The sequence below is a fragment of the Ambystoma mexicanum genome, chromosome 5p (genome assembly GCF_040938575.1).
Source record: "Ambystoma mexicanum isolate Mex_15411 chromosome 5p, UKY_AmexF1_1, whole genome shotgun sequence".
NCBI classification, from domain to species: Eukaryota; Metazoa; Chordata; class Amphibia; order Caudata; family Ambystomatidae; genus Ambystoma; species Ambystoma mexicanum.
Window position 1 is genome coordinate 2746378 of NC_090930.1, and position 17954 is coordinate 2764331.

The following is a 17954-nucleotide window of genomic DNA, read 5'->3' on the forward strand; positions in this document are numbered from 1 at the left end:
TGGAGTACACCACTTCAGTAGCACCACTATATTGAGTGTTACACAGCACTTCACTGCAGTTACACAGGGTTGTCGTTTTGACTTCCCACCGACTCCATTTCTGGGGCTGACTACTGTCCCCCAGAAAAGGGTAAAGTTGTCATTAACTTTACATAGTCATTTAACCAGAGATTCAGTACACCCCATCGTATATGGAGTATTGGAAAGGGTTAATTCTTAGCCCTTTTTATCTGTACCTCTTGGAGCATTGTTTCGCTCCCTTAACATCAGGGGAGTTGCTAGGTCTGGAAAAGACCCGGGGCTAAGCTGATGTCGGAACTGTTGGGACTGGGGGCTAGCTAGTCTTTTAGCTGTAGCTCCTGAGATTCTATCCGGGGCTACAGCCAAAAGATCAGGGGCTATAGCCCTCTTAGCCCCCCCCTAGCAACGCCCCTGCTTAACATTAAGACTTGGCTGTTGGCAGTGGTATCTACCCTTATTTTCCTACCGCGAATATATCACATAACGTGGTAATGTTTTAGGCTATATTAGTAGCCTCAGACATTAAACCCGCTAGCCCAAATACTTTTTATTTCAGCTCTGGTTGGGTTTAATCACCATTTCTTTTTGTTAACATCCTTCTTGGGTCTTTCTTTGCACGGAAAACCAGGTTTGCCTCCTTTATTCACCGAACTTTGGCGGGCTTCTGACCAGAAGCTCTCCTTTGGCGTCTGGGTGTCTAGGTGGGGTGAATGTGAGGGCGGGGTATAGTCACCCCCTGCACAGGGTCTCCTTGGAGACACAAGTCGCACTTTGTGTTGATTGGCTGAGGTGGTTGTCCGGGATGGACAACCCCCCTGCTGAGTGATTGACAGCCAGGCTGTGAGAATGGGGGATTTTGGCATAAAAGGCAGGACTCTTGAGCTAGAAGGCTGACTCGCCTCTGGAACAACAAGGAACCGAAGAGAAGCAGAGAAGAAGACGGCTGCTGCAACCCCAAGTCCCGGTGAAGCCCTGCCCTGCAGTCCTAAGCTATCTACCCCTTTAACGACTAAGGATCCAGTCCAGAGTCTTCTTCCCTTGAGACTGGTGGGATCAACCAGCTTGTCTTTTCTTCAGTCAGAGAATCCTCTCCTGAGTCGAAATCACTGCTCTGCTGTAGTGGTCCAGATACCCATCTTCGTGAGCATTTCTATCCGCGGGTACGTGTTAGTCTCGCAACACCGGTTTGTCAAATCCAAATGTACTTACCTTGAATTTACTGGAACAAGTGGAATTGGTTATGTAGTGTATTTTACATGTGGTTTTGAATTTATAGAAGTGAAGTGTTTTGTGAACAGATGCTTTAAAATAAATGTACTCATATTTTTTACCTGAAACCTTGAGTCAGTGTTTGCTTGAGTCACAGTAATTGTGGTCCTTTGTGTAATCTCTGCTACTGCTCATTTGCTCTTGAGATAAGTCTGGCTGCTCCGCTACTGCTACCACTTTAACAGTGTAGTACAGGCTTGTACCAAAGGTGAACTTGTACTACCACTTGTAGTCTTAATTGTGTGTAGTGGTCCCTAAGGGCACTGCACAGAATTCTGCTTAACAGCCGCTTCCCAGGCAAAGTGTTGAGTCACTGAGACGACCTATAGCAAGCATCGCTGCCCAGAGTCACTGAGACGACCTATAGCAAGCCCCACTGCCCAGGCAAAGTGTTGAGTCACTGAGACGACCTATAGCAAGCATCGCTGCCCAGAGTCACTGAGACGACCTATAGCAAGCCCCACTGCCCAGGCAAAGTGTTGAGTCACTGAGACGACCTATAGCAAGCCCCGCTGCCCAGGCAAAGTAGTGAGTCACTGTTTCTTCATGCCCTGCCAGAGGTACTTAATGAACCCTGTTTAAGAGAGAGGAACTGCTAGGTGGCCATCCATTCATAATCTTTCAGACCTTCTAGTGACGTTCAATGCTGTTAACCTCTCTACTCTTCTCAACCAATTGGAAATGTCTTTACGCATCAAAGGCAGCCTGCTCTAATGGCCTGCTGCATAATGTACAGGTGTGGCCTTTCACCCCCACACACAGCAGGGCTCAGTCCTCTCTTCTTCCCCTTCTCCACTCAGATGTATGGTGAGAGCACCCACTAAACCCTCTGATATCAGAATGCCTTACCGGCCTTGACCACATTATTGATAAAAGCAGCCTCTACTTATATGTCTTCAAGACATAGATTCGAGACTTAGTTTGGAGCAGAGGCGTGGGGGGGGGGGGACATGCTAGCCTGCCAAAGCCACCTCTCCCCCCATCCCACTTTGGCCGGCCAGTATAGGACCCCGCTCCAAACCGAGTCTTTCCCACAAAAATCATTGGGTTTTGCTTTGATGATTTTCTCACTTTCTCTCGTCTGATCCAGGACCTCACAAGAAAATACACACCCAATTCTTTGAGCGCACAAGACCCTTCATAATAGCCACACAAAGTCAACTTGACAAAAACTTTAGTTGATTGATTGATTGATTGATTGATTTATAGAGCGCTTTACGCCAAGTTGAGGATGGATTAGTGTCATAATCAGTACCTGCCTCATCCACCAGATCCGGCTCATCCAAAATAAGGCAAAAAGACTGATTCCAGGTTTGAGGCCTTATCTTCCCAGCTGTGAAAACTGGGGGCCTATCAAAGCATGTATTATTTTCAAGTTCCTCTGCTTCACCCATCAAGCTTATTGGAATTCCCCCCGAGAGTGCTAACATGCACACGCTCCAAGTCCCTCATCACGGATCCTTTCAGAAAGGAGACCTCTGGCAGTAGGATGCTGAACGACTGGCCTTCGGGGCAAAAATAATCAATCCCAGAGGTGTCAGAAAAAGGCTCAAGAACCATCTGCCCCAGAAGCTCCTCTCACCCCGATGCCACAGCGCCACCTAAACACACAGCGCCACCTAAACACACAGACCCCAATGCCACAGCGCCACTTAAACACACAAACCCCAATGCCACAGCGCCACCTAAACACACAGAACCCAATGCCACAGCGCCACCTAAACACACAGAACCCAATGCCACAGCACCACCTAAACACACAGAAGCCAATGCCACAGCGCCACCTAAACACACAGCGCCACCTAAACACACAGCACCACCTAAACACACAGACCCCAATGCCACAGCGCCACCTAAACACACAGAACCCAATGCCACAGCGCCACCTAAACACACAGAACCCAATGCCACAGCGCCACCTAAACACACAGAACCCAATGCCACAGCACCACCTGAACACACAGAACCCAATGCCACGGCATCACCTAAACACACAGGCCCCAATGCCACAGCACCACCTAACCACACAGACCCAATGCCACGGCACCATCTAAACACACCGATCCCAATGCCACAGCACCAACTAAACACGCAGACCCCAATGCCATGGCACCACCTAACCACACAGACCCCAATGCCACGGCACCGCCTAACCACACAGACCCCAATGCCACAACACCACCTAAACACACAGAACCCAATGCCACAGCACCACCTAACCACAAAGGCCCCAATGCCACAGCACCACCTAACCACACAGACCCCAATGCCATGGCACCACCTAAACACACAGAACCCAATGACACGGCACCACCTAACCACAAAGGCCCCAATGCCACAGCACCACCTAACCACACAGACCCCAATGCCACAGCACCACCTAACCACACAGACCCCAATGCCACGGCACCGCCTAACCACACAGACCCCAATGCCACAGCACCACCTAAACACACAGAACCCAATGCCACAGCACCACCTAACCACAAAGGCTCCAATGCCACAGCACCACCTAACCACACAGACCCCAATGCCATGGCACCACCTAAACACACAGAACCCAATGCCACGGCACCACCTAACCACAAAGGCCCCAATACCATAGCACCGGATAAAAACACAGACCCCAATGCCACGGCACCGCCTAACCACACAGACCCCAATGCCACAGCACCACCTAACCACACAGACCCAATGCCACGGCACCAACTAAACACACAGACACAATGCCACGGCACCAACTAAACATAAAGACTCCAATGCCATGTGTTAGGCAGAATCCTGTGCAGTGCCCTTAGGGACCACTACACACAATTAAGACTACAGGTGGTAATACAAGTTCACCTTTGGTACAAGCCTGTACTACACTGTTAAAGTGGTAGCAGTAGCGGAGCAGCCAGGCTGCTCTCAAGAGTAAATGAGCAGTAGCAGAGATTACACAAAGGACTACAATTACTGTGACTCAAGCAAACACTGACTCAAGGTTTCAGGTAAAAAATTATAAGCACATTTATTTTTAAACCATTTGTTATAAACACAACACTTCTATTAAATTCAAAATCACACGTAAAATATACTATCACTAACCAATTCACTTTGTACAGTATGACTCAAGGTAAGTACCCTGTGTTTGAATGGACTGGTGTTACGAAACTAGACACATTACCGTGAATACGATTGCGATCACTTTTTGACAGTTCGGTCTACTAAATAAACGCGTATCCGTGACAAGAAATGCTACCGGGGCAAAAACACACTTTGCACCTGAGATACCCAGAGGGAGTTGGAGGCAAAAATCATAGGCAATATTATAGTTAGGCAGACAGAATCGAAGAATACTCATAGACAGGAATTCAAGAGTCAAAGGGCCGGAGCCAGGGTCAAGTGACACCGGGTGCCTGTTGTCGTGGATCACACAGTCGGACAGTTCACGATTCAACATAGCCAAGAGTACTTTGATATTGTCAATGTTCGGAAGCAAAAGTTATAAGAAGGAGGGAAGATAAGGGCAAGCCTTGGAGATGAAGAAAACGGATTCACCCTAATTCCTCAAGCAGAACACAGTACCTTATTCAATGGAGAAGCTGGTGCCCTGGCTGTTGTTCCTGTTGGTTTCCTGCAGACCCACGGTTCCTGGAGCTTCGATATGAAGGAGAACGCCTGGAGGGGTCTGCACCACACAGGGATGAAGCCAGCATCAGCGACGATGAATAAAAGGTGTGCTCCTTAAAAACAGGAGAGGCTCTTCAGATTGCTATCCTGACCACCACAGCAGTGTGCAGCGATTTTGACCAAGGAAGAGGATCCTCTGGCTGTAGAAGATGAGCTGGTTATCCCCACCAAGCTCAAGAGAAGAAGACTCTGGACTGGATCTTCTCTGGTCGTAGAAGGGCAGATAGCTCAGGACTGCAGCAGGGCTTCACCGGGACGGGGTAGTTGCAGCAGCCGTCGTTCTCTCCGCTTCTCTTCGGTTCCTTGTAGTTCCAGTGGCGACTCTCTGACTTCTAGTCCAAGACACCTGCCTTTAATGCGAAAAACCCCCATTCACACAGCCTGGCTGTCAATCACGCAGCAGGGGGGTTGTCCAGCCCAGACAACCACCTCAGCCAATCATGGCAAAGTGCGACTTGGGTTTCCTAGGGTACCCTGTGCAGGGGTGACTACACCCCCTCCCTCACATTCAGCCCACCTAGTCACCGAGGCAACCTGGAGGTGGGCTTCTAAGCAGAAGCCCGCCAAAAGACAGTGAACAACGGAGGCAAACCTGGTTTGCCGTGCAAAGTAAGACACAAAAAGGACTTTAAGAAAAAGAAGTGGCGAATAAACCCGACCGGAGCCAAAAGAAAAAGTATTTGGTCAAACTGGTTTAAGTTCGAGGCTAATATAATAGCCTAAAACAATAACACGTTTATTTAGTATAATCGCGGTAGAAAAGTTAGGGTAGATCCCACTGCCATCAGCCAAGTCTAAATATTAAAAGAACGAAACAATGCTCTACGAGGTACAGATAAAAAGGGATACGAATTAACCCTTTCCAGTACTCCATGGAAGATGGGGTGTACTGGACCTGTGGTAGATTGACTAAGTAAAGTTAATGGCAACTTTACCCTTTTCTGGGGGACTGTAGTCAGCCTCAGAAATGGAGTCGGGGGAAGTCTAAAAGACAACCCTGTGTCACTGCACTGAAGGTGCTGTGTAACACACAAAACAGGGGGCTACTGAAGTGGTATACTTCAGAGTCCACAAACATAAAACAGGTAAAAGACACATGGCAAAACATGGGTAAGAATGGGGGAAAAGCTCACACTCTTACCAAGTGAAAGAAATTAAACTCCAGAAGTCCAGCAAAGCTGCTGGGGGACTCACTAGGTGAGGGAAATTAGCCATAAATGAGAATTTTCCCTAACACTCGCCGCCCCAGATTAAGGGACAGTGGGATTTAATCCACTCCTGGATGGACCTCATACCTCTAGTCGGTTAAAAACATCCTCGAAAGACCATCAGCATTTTGGTGGTGACTTCCTGCTCTGTGCTCAATGTTACAGTAAAAGGTTTTCCTTTGTAAGCTATATGACCTACACACCCTTTGAGAGACATCTTTCTTTTTGAACAAATAGGGGATCTGTTTGACCAGTCCCTCACAAGTTGGTACAACTCCTGAACCTGTGATAGGCTTTTTCAAGGGGTCCTTATAAAGGATTACCGTATATCTAGATGGACCTCCACGGTTCCTCACCACCTCTCTTTTGGGAGCAGGTTGGGTCTCAGGCATCTTGGTTAGAGGGGCTGGGGATAAGCAAGGTACATGCTTCCCCTTCCTCTTAGATCTAACCTTCCTACTTTAGGAGTTTTTCTCCTAACATTAGGATTTGGATTGGAGTCTTCGGTAGAAGGTCCAACAGTGTGAAGGTTTTTGGCCTTAGACTTTACTTTTCTGGTTTTCCACCAGCACTGAGAATTTACAGTTCTCTTAGGCCTAGTTAAGGGCCCAGTTGGTCTATCCACCTCTTCCTCAGAAGCAGGGGGAGTCAGAGATTTTACAACTGGGGGGACAACGATGGAGCTTGGTTTGAGCTCCCATTTCCCTAACATACTAGCCTGGAATTTGCCTGGGTCAGAGGTCAACTTACTAACACCAGGGCTTGTTGTGGGGTTCTCTGTAGAGGTTCCCACAGGCTCAGCGGGGTCCCTTAAGGTGGCCTCTCTAGCCAATTTGGTTTGGTTCTGCTTCTCCATACTGGGAGGCCTGGGGGTACTGGATACTACACCTAGAGCTTTTAGATCATTCCCCAACAGGACTCTCCCAGGCACTTCACTCTGAATACTGACAGGGATCCTCACTGTCATTTCTTTATACTGGATGAGAGCTGGTAGAATAGGAACCATTTGAACAGGTCCTCCAGCAAGTTTGGTGGGGCCTTTGGGTGCCTTAGCAACATCCTCAGGCCTAAAAAATCTTTCATCCACAACTGTTCTGCTGGCCCCAGTGTCTCTCATGGCAGGGGTGTCCTGGCCATTGACAAGAACAGTGTCCACATAATACTCCCTAGTGTTTTCAGGAATGGAGTCATACACATCACTATGTGGTTTCTTACCCAGACCCTTGGACTTTAAGGATACCGTTGCTTGAAGAGCCAAAGGTTCTTCAGCAAACAAATGAAAGTGAGCACTAGACATATGTACTTCTTCCTCTGGGAAGAAGGCTAAGGAGGTAGTGCTGACCCCTGCAGGGGTACCCTTGCATCTGGGATCTCCTCTCATATGGTCAGTTGACCCACAACTAAAGCATTTACCAAATGCTCTCTGGAATGGGGGGTCTGTCCTCGCCTACCTCTGGTTTGGCACCAGGAGGTACAGTAGCCCTATTTGGTTTCCCTTGTGGCTTATTCTGGTTATATTTGGGGACCTCTTCTGGATGGGAAGTATTGGAATTCTCCTTGGTATCTTTCTTTGACTGCTTTCCCTCTTTCTTTTTCTGAGTTACCCCAGAATCCTTGTGAGTAGCCCTGTTGGCAACACACAAGTCAGCAGCCTTAGCTAGTTTCCTAGGATCTATCTCCTGTGAATCAGCCAAGTGCTGTCTAAGCTCAGGAGAGCAGACATCAAAAATAGACTCCAACATTACATGATTCCTCAAACCTTCATTAGTGTTCACTTTGTAACCCTTAACCCAACCATCTAAGTTTTTCAAACATTCACACACCCAGGTAGCCCGATACTGGGAAGGGGTCTTCCCAAATCTAGCTATTAATGCTAGTTTCACACACTCATAATCCTGTTTATCCTCCTCCCCCAACTCCATTACAGCATCACTTGCAACAGGGGGAAGCCTAGAGAAAAGCCAGGGAATCAGCTGATTCCCTGAGAAACCTTGAATCCCATGATTGTACTCAAACATTGCTAACCAATCCAAAACATCAGGTTTAGTCTCATACATACCAATCATCTCCTTTGGCATACAGGGTCTCTTAGAGCTTGAAGACCTAGAGGACTCTGGAAGAGAAGCATTTTCTAAAGACAATTTCTTCATCTCTAGTTCATGATTCAGCTCCATTTCTCTGAGCCTTAACTCTTGATGTTTTATGGCAGTTTGTGCATCAATACGTTTCACTTCTAATTCAAGTCTCATTTTCTCAAGTGCAATAAACTCAGGAGTAAGTGTAGGACCTGTGGGGGTCCCTGTGGACAGATGTTTTGCATTCTGAGCAGGAAAGGGAGTTGCAGGGTTTCCTAGCAAGGACTCCTCTACTTCTTCACAATTAACACTCTCAGAATCAGGAACATCAGTATCCACATTTGCTGGAGGGGTAGGCCCTTCTGACCCACTCCCCAGACTTTGTTTTCCTATTAACTTTACAATCAATTCAGATTTCTTTCCCTTTACCAGAGAGACTCCTCTCTCTACACATGGTTCTCAAAACCTCAGCAGTGTAGTTCAAGAAACCCTCTTCAGTGCAGCTTTCCATATTTGACATGATTTCTCAGTTAAATAGAATTAGTGGTGTTGGCCTTGTGGTTAGTTGAACCCAAGCAATAGCAGCACTCTAAGTGTAATCACTCTACTTCCAAATCCTCACCGCTGTACACCAGTGTTAGGCAGACTCCTGTGCAGTGCCCTTAGGGACCACTACACACAATTAAGGCTACAGGTGGTGATACAAGTTTTACCTTTGGGACAAGCCTGCACTACTATGTTAAAGTGGTAGCAGTAGCGGAGCAGCCAGGCTTATCTCAAGAGTATATGAGCAGGAGCAGAGATTACACAAAGGGACCACAATTACTGTGACTCAAGCAAACACTGACTCAAGGATTCAGGTAGAAAAATATAAGTACATCTATTTTTAAACCATTTGTTATAAACACAACACTTCTATTAAATTCAAAATGACACGTAAAATATACTATCACTAACCAATTCACTTTGTACAGTATGACTCAAGGTAAGTACCCTGTGTTTGAATGGACCGGCGTTACGAAACTAGACACGTTACAGTGAATACGATTGCGATCACTTTTTGACAGTTCGGTCTACTAAATAAACGCGTATCTGTGACATGAAATGCTACTGGGGCAAAAACACACTTAGCACCTGAGATACCCAGAGGGAGTTGGAGGCAAAAATCATAGGCAATAATATAGTTAGGCAGACAGAATCGAAGAACACTCATAGACAGGAATTCAAGAGTCAAAGGGCCGGAGCCAGGGTCAAGTGACACCGGATGCCTGTTGTCGAGGAGCACACAGTCGGACAGTTTACGATTCAACGTAGCCAAGAGTACTTTGATATTGTCAATGTTCAGAAGCAAAAGTTATAAGAAGGGGGGAAGACAAGGGCAAGCCTTGGAGATGAAGAAAAGGGAATCACCCTAATTCCTCAAGCAGAACACAGTACCTTATTCAATGGAGAAGCTGATTGACTCACCAGTTGAATGTATTGATGTACCTGCCTTTGTTACCATGCCTATGACCCCTGAAAATGGGACCCCCACTATTGCCAATTCTTCTACCTCACCAGTTGAATGTATTGATGTGCCTGCCACTGTTACCTTACATATGAGCCCGGACACTACTGACCCCCCACCAGTCTCCACCGCCCCCTCACCCCACCATCTCAAATGTGCCCTGATCAACGCCCGATCCGTCAATGCCCATGCCTTAGACATCCATGACCTCATCACCTCAAACAACCTAGACATCCTCTTAGTCACCGAAACGTGGCTGCATGAAGCCTCGGGCCCTGCGCTCTCCCTTGCACTCCCACCTGGATACACTATCATCAGGCAAGACCACCCCACCAAAGGCGGGGGAGTAGCAATCATAGCCAAAGACTCAATTAACATCAGAATAAATGATAAAACCACGAACAACACCAGTGACTACCTCCAACTTAAACTCTCCACCTCCCACCACTGCACCATTACACTCCATCTGGTCTACAGGCCACCCGGCCCCATAAGAGACTTCCAATCCACTATCGCCCACCTTCTGGCATACAACCTAAAGAAATCCACCAAAGCGATCCTCCTCGGTGATGTCAACCTTGGTCTTAATGACCCCAAGGACCCTGCCTCCAAAGCACTCAACTCAGCCCTCGAAACTCTAGGCTTCTCCAACACTGTCACAGACCCCACCCACTCATTGGGCAGGACACTTGACTGGATTGCTCAGCACAACTGCCCTCTAACAATCACTGGCAACTCCCCCTCCCCATGGTCTGACCACCACATCATTACCTTCAACATCCCCACCTACGCCCCCCCACCCCAACCCCCCCATCCTCTACCACCCGCCCTCACCAGAAGCGCTCGCCTCCTTACGAAAGAAAGACTTCTACCATTCCTCCAGGGTCCTGCCTTCAGACCTCCCTTCTCCAATAACCCAGAAACCCTGGCGCAAAATTACAATAAGGCTATATCAGCAGCAACCAACTCCATCGCTCCTCTCAAACCCCGAAAGTCAAAACCAACACCTGGTTCACCCCAGACCTACTTAAACTCCGGATGAACAAACGCGCTGCCCTTAAGCGCTGGCAATCCTCCCAAGATGACAAAGACAAACTTGACTTCAAAACCCGCTCAAAGGAATACAAAAAAGCCATCATCCTAGCAAAAGCCAAATCATTTGAAACTAGAATCTCCGAAGCCAACTCCAACACCAAAGAAATGTTCTCCATATTCAGGGAACTTGAAACCCCTACCCCTACACCCCAGAACTTCACTAAAGACAAAGCCTGGTGTGACGGCATCCAAACTGCCATGCGCAACAAACTAGACCTCCTTCAAGCCAAAATCTTGAACTCCAGACTCTCTCTTCCCACCCCCCCCCCACTCCCGCCCCCTCCCCCTCCACTCCCGCCCCCTCCCCCTCTCCAGAGGCCACCCCCACCTTCTCCTTCAAAACCATCCAAGAGAAAGACATCATCACCCTAATGAAAGGAATCAAACCCTCAACTGCAAAGGAGACCCCTGCCCCGCCACCATTATCAAGGACTGTGCAGAGTCCCTCGCCCCATTTCTCACAGCTTTTGTAAACGCATCCTTCACCACAGGCATTGTACCCTCCTCCCTCAAGGAAGCTTGGGTCAGGCCCCTCATAAAAAAAAACACACTTGACCCCACCTCACCCAACAACTACAGACCCATCACCACCGTCCCCTTCCTTCTTAAAATTCTGGACAAAGCAGCCTACCTGCAAGTCCAACACTTCATCGAAGAGAACCAACTCCTAGGCCTGAGACAATCTGGTTTCCGCCCAAAACACGGAACCGAGACCGCCTTACTGGATTTAAAAAACCAGATGGATGATGCCAGAGACCTGGGCAAACCTGTCCTGCTCCTCCTCCTCGATCTCTCTGCTGCGTTTGACCTCGTGGATCACGACGTCTTATGCCACCACCTAACCTCCACTGCAAACTTCTCAGCCCACGCTAGTGCCTGGATCACTTCTTTCCTACATGGAAAGACCATGCAGGTCTTCTCTGATCTAGCTACGGCATCCCCAACCATTATGCTGTGTGGTGTCCCTCAAGGCTCCTGCCTCTCTCCTACCCTCTACAACATATTCACTCGCCCTCTCTTCCTCATCCTTGACGCCATGGGGATCTCGTACACAAATTACGCGGACGACACGCAGATCCTCGTGACCCTGACAGGTGACTATGAGACTGATTCCAAGGCCCTTAACACCATCTATAACGCAATCCAAACTTGGATGGCCGCCAACAGCCTCTGTCTCAACTCTGACAAAACTGAACTCCTACTTGTAGGCTCCCCCGACACTCTTAAAAAACTTGACGCTCAGTTCTCCCACTTCACCATTGACTCCATCACCATTCCAGTATCTGAGTCAGTGAGGCGTCTACCTGGACTCCAATTTGTCCATGACTAGGCATGTGAATGCCATTGCCTCCTCAGCTGCCTACCATGCCAAACTCCTCAATGCAGTTAGACCCTACCTCTCCAGCGACACCTGCACAAACATAGCTAGGGCTATCACTGGATCTCGGCTGGACTACTGTAATGTCCTCTTCCTAGGGACCTCCACAAAAAACCTTGAGAAACTGCAAGTTACTCAAAACAACGCCTTACGCGCAGCACAAGGCATCTCCAAAAGAGAACATATATCTACTGCAAGAAGAGCCTCCCACTGGCTACCTATAAAAGAGAGGATCATCTTCAAAACCTTGACCCTCACCCACAAATGTATCCACTCTGCAGCCCCAGCCTACCTTACACAAAGGATCCACCCGGCCATATCCGCAAGACCAACCAGGACCCCCTATACCAACCTACTCACGGTACCCATGATAAAAAAATCAAGAGCAGGGGGTTCTAGCTTCCCCTACCTTGCGGCTCTACACTGGAATGCCCTCCCCACTGCCCTGCGAGCTGAACCTTCCCTGACCACCTTCCGCAAAACCTTGAAAACCACCCTGTTTGCTTGATTCCCTACCGTTTATCACCTACACTCGCCACATGTATACCTGACCTTTGTACGCCTCCATGCATAATATCTGTTACACCTAAATGTCAATGCCAAATGATGTAACCTATGCATAATGTAACTAAGCTTTCTGCAAGTAACAGCGCCAAAATGCCCCTGGGCTGCCTGCGCGCTATACAAATGTAAAAAATAAATAAATAAAAAATAAATGATGCCCTGGCCGTTGTTCCTGTTGGTTTCCTGCAGACCCACGGTTTCTGGAGCTTCGATATGAAGGAGGACGTCTGGAGGGGTCTGCACCACACAGGGATGAAGCCGGCAGCAGCGACGATGAATAAAAGGTGCGCTCCTTAAAAACAGGAGAGCCTCTTCAGATGGCTATCCGGACCACCACAGCAGTGTGCAGTGATTTCGACCAAGGAAGAGGATCCTCTGGCTGTAGAAGATGAGCTGGTTATCCCCACCAAGCTCAAGGGAAGAAGACTCCGGACTGGATCTTCTCTGGTTGTTGAAGGGTAGATAGCTCAGGACTGTAGCAGGGCTTCACCGGGACGGGGTAGTTGCAGTAGCCGTCGTTCTCTCCGCTTCTCTTCGGTTCCTTGTAGTTCCAGTGACGACTCTCTGACTTCTAGCCCAAGAGACCTGCCTTTTATTTGAAAAAAACCCATTCACACAGCCTGGCTGTCAATCACGCAGCAGGGGGGTTGTCCAGCCCGGACCACCACCTCGGCCAATCATGGCAAAGTGCGACTTGGGTTTCCTAGGATACCCTGTGCAGGGGGTGACTACACCCCTCCCTCCCATTCGGCCCACCTAGACACCCAGGCGCCTGGAGGAGGGCTTCTGAGCAGAAGCCTCCCAAAAGACGGTGATCAAAGGAGGCAAACCTGGTTTGCCACGCAAAGTAAGACTTTAACAAAAAGAAATGGCGAATAAACCCGACCGGAGCCAAAAGAAAAAGTATTTGGTCAAGCGGGTTTAAGTTCGAGGCTAATATAATAGCCTAAAACAATACCACATTTATCTAGTATAATCGCGATAGAAATGTTAGGGTAGATACCACTGCCACCAGCCAAGTCTAAGGGCCTCATTACATGGAATGCGGTAAGGGTTTACCGTTACCGGTAAGGGTACCGGTAAACCCTTACCGCCTTACTACGAGGTCCCTTTGCCTGACCCGTCCTCAGCGGCTGGTTTTACCAGCCGTTAAGGAACGGGCCTGCAAAGGGACCTTGGAGGCAATTACGGTACCGCAATTTGCAGTACTGTAATTGCCGCCTTCCCCATTCCCATTGAGCCCTATGGGGGCTCAAATGGGAATGGGAAAGTGCCATGGTGAATGGGGAATTACCGCCCCACCACACCTTGGAACAGGGCAGTAATTCCACTATTCACCATGGCGGACTCAGTACGGTATCGGCGGCAACCATGGCACTAATAGCACCATGGTTACTGCCCACCGTGTAATGAGGCTCTCAATGTTAAAAGAGCGAAACAATGCTCTAGAAGGTACAGATACAAAGGGATACAAAGTAACCCTTTTCAGCACTCCATGGTAGATGGGGTGTACTGGATCTGTGGTAATTTGACTAAGTAAAGTCAATGGCAACTTTACCCTTTTCTGGGGGACTGTAGTCAGCCGCAGAAATAGAGTCGGAGGGAAGTCTAAAAGATAACCCTGTGTCACTGCACTGAAGGTGCTGTGTAACACACAAAAGAAGGGGGCTACTGAAGTGGTGTACTCCACAGTCCACAATCATAAAACAGGTAAAAGACACATGCCAAAACATGTAAGAGTGGGGAAAAGCTCACACTCTTATCAAGTGAAAAAAATTAAACTCCAGAAGTTCAGCAAAGCTGCTAGGGGACTCACTAGGTGAGGGAAATTAGCCATAAATGAGAATTCTCCCTAACACCATGGCACCGCCTAAACACACACACCCCAATGCCACAGCACCACCTAACCACACAGACCCCAATGCCACAGCACCACCTAAACACATAGACCCCAATGCCACAGCACCACCTAAACACACAAACCCAATGCCACCACACCGGCTATACACATTGACCCCAATGCCACAGCACCACCTAAACACACAGCCCCTAATGCCACAGCACCAACTAAACATACAGACCCTAATGCCATGGCACGCCTTAACACACAGACCCCAATGCCACGGCATCACCTAAACACACAGGCCCCAATGCCACAGCACCACCTAACCACACAGACCCAATGCCACGGCACCATCTAAACACACAGATCCCAATGCCACAGCACCAACTAAACACGCAGACCCCAATGCCATGGCACCACCTAACCACACAGACCCCAATGCCACGGCACCGCCTAACCACACAGACCCCAATGCCACAGCACCACCTAAACACACAGAACCCAATGCCACAGCACCACCTAACCACAAAGGCCCCAATGCCACAGCACCACCTAACCACACAGACCCCAATGCCATGGCACCACCTAAACACACAGAACCCAATGACACGGCACCACCTAACCACAAAGGCCCCAATGCCACAGCACCACCTAACCACACAGACCCCAATGCCACAGCACCACCTAACCACACAGACCCCAATGCCACGGCACCGCCTAACCACACAGACCCCAATGCCACAGCACCACCTAACCACACAGACCCCAATGCCACAGCACCACCTAAACACATAGACCCCAATGCCACAGCACCACCTAAACACACAAACCCAATGCCACCACACCGGCTATACACATTGACCCCAATGCCACAGCACCACCTAAACACACAGCCCCTAATGCCACAGCACCAACTAAACATACAGACCCTAATGCCATGGCACGCCTTAACACACAGACCCCAATGCCACGGCATCACCTAAACACACAGGCCCCAATGCCACAGCACCACCTAACCACACAGACCCAATGCCACGGCACCATCTAAACACACAGATCCCAATGCCACAGCACCAACTAAACACGCAGACCCCAATGCCATGGCACCACCTAACCACACAGACCCCAATGCCACGGCACCGCCTAACCACACAGACCCCAATGCCACAGCACCACCTAAACACACAGAACCCAATGCCACAGCACCACCTAACCACAAAGGCCCCAATGCCACAGCACCACCTAACCACACAGACCCCAATGCCATGGCACCACCTAAACACACAGAACCCAATGACACGGCACCACCTAACCACAAAGGCCCCAATGCCACAGCACCACCTAACCACACAGACCCCAATGCCACAGCACCACCTAACCACACAGACCCCAATGCCACGGCACCGCCTAACCACACAGACCCCAATGCCACAGCACCACCTAAACACACAGAACCCAATGCCACAGCACCACCTAACCACAAAGGCTCCAATGCCACAGCACCACCTAACCACACAGGCCCCAATGCCATGGCACCACCTAAACACACAGAACCCAATGCCACGGCACCACCTAACCACAAAGGCCCCAATACCATAGCACCGGATAAAAACACAGACCCCAATGCCACAGCACCACCTAAACACACAGACCCCAATGCCACAGCACCACCTAAACACACAGACCCCAATGCCACAGCACCTCCTAAACACACAGACCCCAATGCCACAGTGTAAAGGCTGGAGGCGGGTTATCTGTACTCCTGCCCTCTATATGGCAGAGTAGAAGTAAGTACAGTGTAGTCCCCAAGCACCCACAAAGGAATGTCCACACACTATGTTAGCGATAACACAGTTCTTTATATAAATAAGGTTCAAGTTATATACACATACAATAACACACTTTGTGCTCAGGCAATACTATAATGATAAATGTACAATTTCTATGTGGTACCACAATTACTCCAACCAACCAAACAACTTTATTCAGCCAAAAAAGGCCATCAAAGTACAAACTGCAAATACATTTCTAAAAAGTGAAAATACAATTCAAATGCAAAGTTACAAAAAAAACAGTACGAAAGAGAGGGCAACAAAGCAGTACAGAAGGCCACCCCCTCAATAGAGAGCCCCTGGACGGGTCTTTCAGCCCATAATCAGGTCCCACCCCCCCCCTTGTCTCAGCCAATTTCCATGGCGCCTCAGGCCCAAGGAAGTCAAATTAGCCCCTGAGAGGGGACTATTGCTAGGGGGATCCCCAGTGTAGCACAGGGGGGCATGAGTAGAAATAGAACTAACTATAATACTGCTTTTCATTGATTGCCCGTGGCCATTACAATTTTTTCCAGAACTGCCCTTGCCTTGAGGGGGTCCCCAAAGACTAATCTAACAGTATCCGTTTTATTGGGATGATAAAGTGCTGGTGCACTCCAACAAAGAACCCCTGGTCACAAACCCACAATCCCCCACCAGCCTCAGCCAGTAAAGACATTTGTTCCGAAGGGTGTCCCTTGGTTCTCTTCAGTTGCAGGAAAGTTTAGGGGCACCATGGAGAAGCACCCTGCTGCAGCCCGCGGGCAGATGATTCCCAGACAGAGGCTTTCACAGACCACAGGTTGAGGCCCTATCCTTCCTCCCCGCTAAGTGCAAATTGCCCTGGGCTCTCCCAGCGGGCATCCGCACTAGTAAGGGCTCAACCCCCGGGGCTGGGGACCCGGTGGACTCCCTCAATACAGATGATATTGGGGGATGGGCCACCTCTGGTCGACTCCCAGAAGTGGGGTGGGACTAACCACAGAGGCAGTGGGCAGTCCATGATGCGAGGGATGTGTTAATTTAACACAGTCTGAGATCAGTCCCCCTGACCCGGCCCCTGATGGCCCCAATCCTCACCTCCCCATACCTCCTTTAACCTTGGCCCCCAGCACCCCTTGAGCAGGACTAATAGAAGTTTTTGGATCTCTGCCAGCTCAGGGAGCAGGAAATGACAAGTGCAACTTGATAGATCGGTGTAGGCTATGGATGGTGGGGCTGAAGGGCAGCGGCCTCCTTTGGGGAGTGGTTTAGAAGCCCAAAGGGGGCTAAGACATAGGAACGAACTGGCCCCTGAGGGAGGGTCCGACAAGAGCTGACTCCCAATGCTGGATAAAGGGCTCGTCTTCTCACCCAAGCCCGGGCCAAGCCATATCCATAAACATGGGCCCAGGAAGCGGGTATAGGTGTACTTCAGGAAGGACCGATGACGACTGCATGGATAGAATGTCGGAATTTGGGCCAGGGGTTGGGTGGAGGGGGGCCTGGTCCAGAACGGAAGTGCAGGATCC

The 17954-nt window shown here is 49.2% G+C and overlaps 2 protein-coding genes across 2 annotated transcripts; both read left to right on the forward strand.

Annotated features, from left to right (window-relative positions):
* The first annotated feature begins 3396 nt into the window (after window positions 1-3396).
* LOC138481600 (circumsporozoite protein-like) lies at window positions 3397-4035 on the forward strand. Its single transcript, XM_069613799.1, has one exon. It carries the CDS (start codon window positions 3397-3399, stop codon window positions 4033-4035), a length of 639 nt encoding a protein of 212 aa, XP_069469900.1.
* An 11697-nt stretch (window positions 4036-15732) lies between these two features.
* On the forward strand, window positions 15733-16368 carry LOC138481601 (circumsporozoite protein-like). Its single transcript, XM_069613800.1, has one exon. It carries the CDS (start codon window positions 15733-15735, stop codon window positions 16366-16368), a length of 636 nt encoding a protein of 211 aa, XP_069469901.1.
* Window positions 16369-17954: the final 1586 nt, after the last annotated feature.

Excerpts from the sequence above, each read along its gene's own strand:
- LOC138481600 (XM_069613799.1), top strand. The coding sequence starts at position 3,397 with ATGGCACCACCTAACCACACAGACCCCAATGCCACGGCACCGCCTAAC.
- LOC138481601 (XM_069613800.1), top strand. The coding sequence starts at position 15,733 with ATGGCACCACCTAACCACACAGACCCCAATGCCACGGCACCGCCTAAC.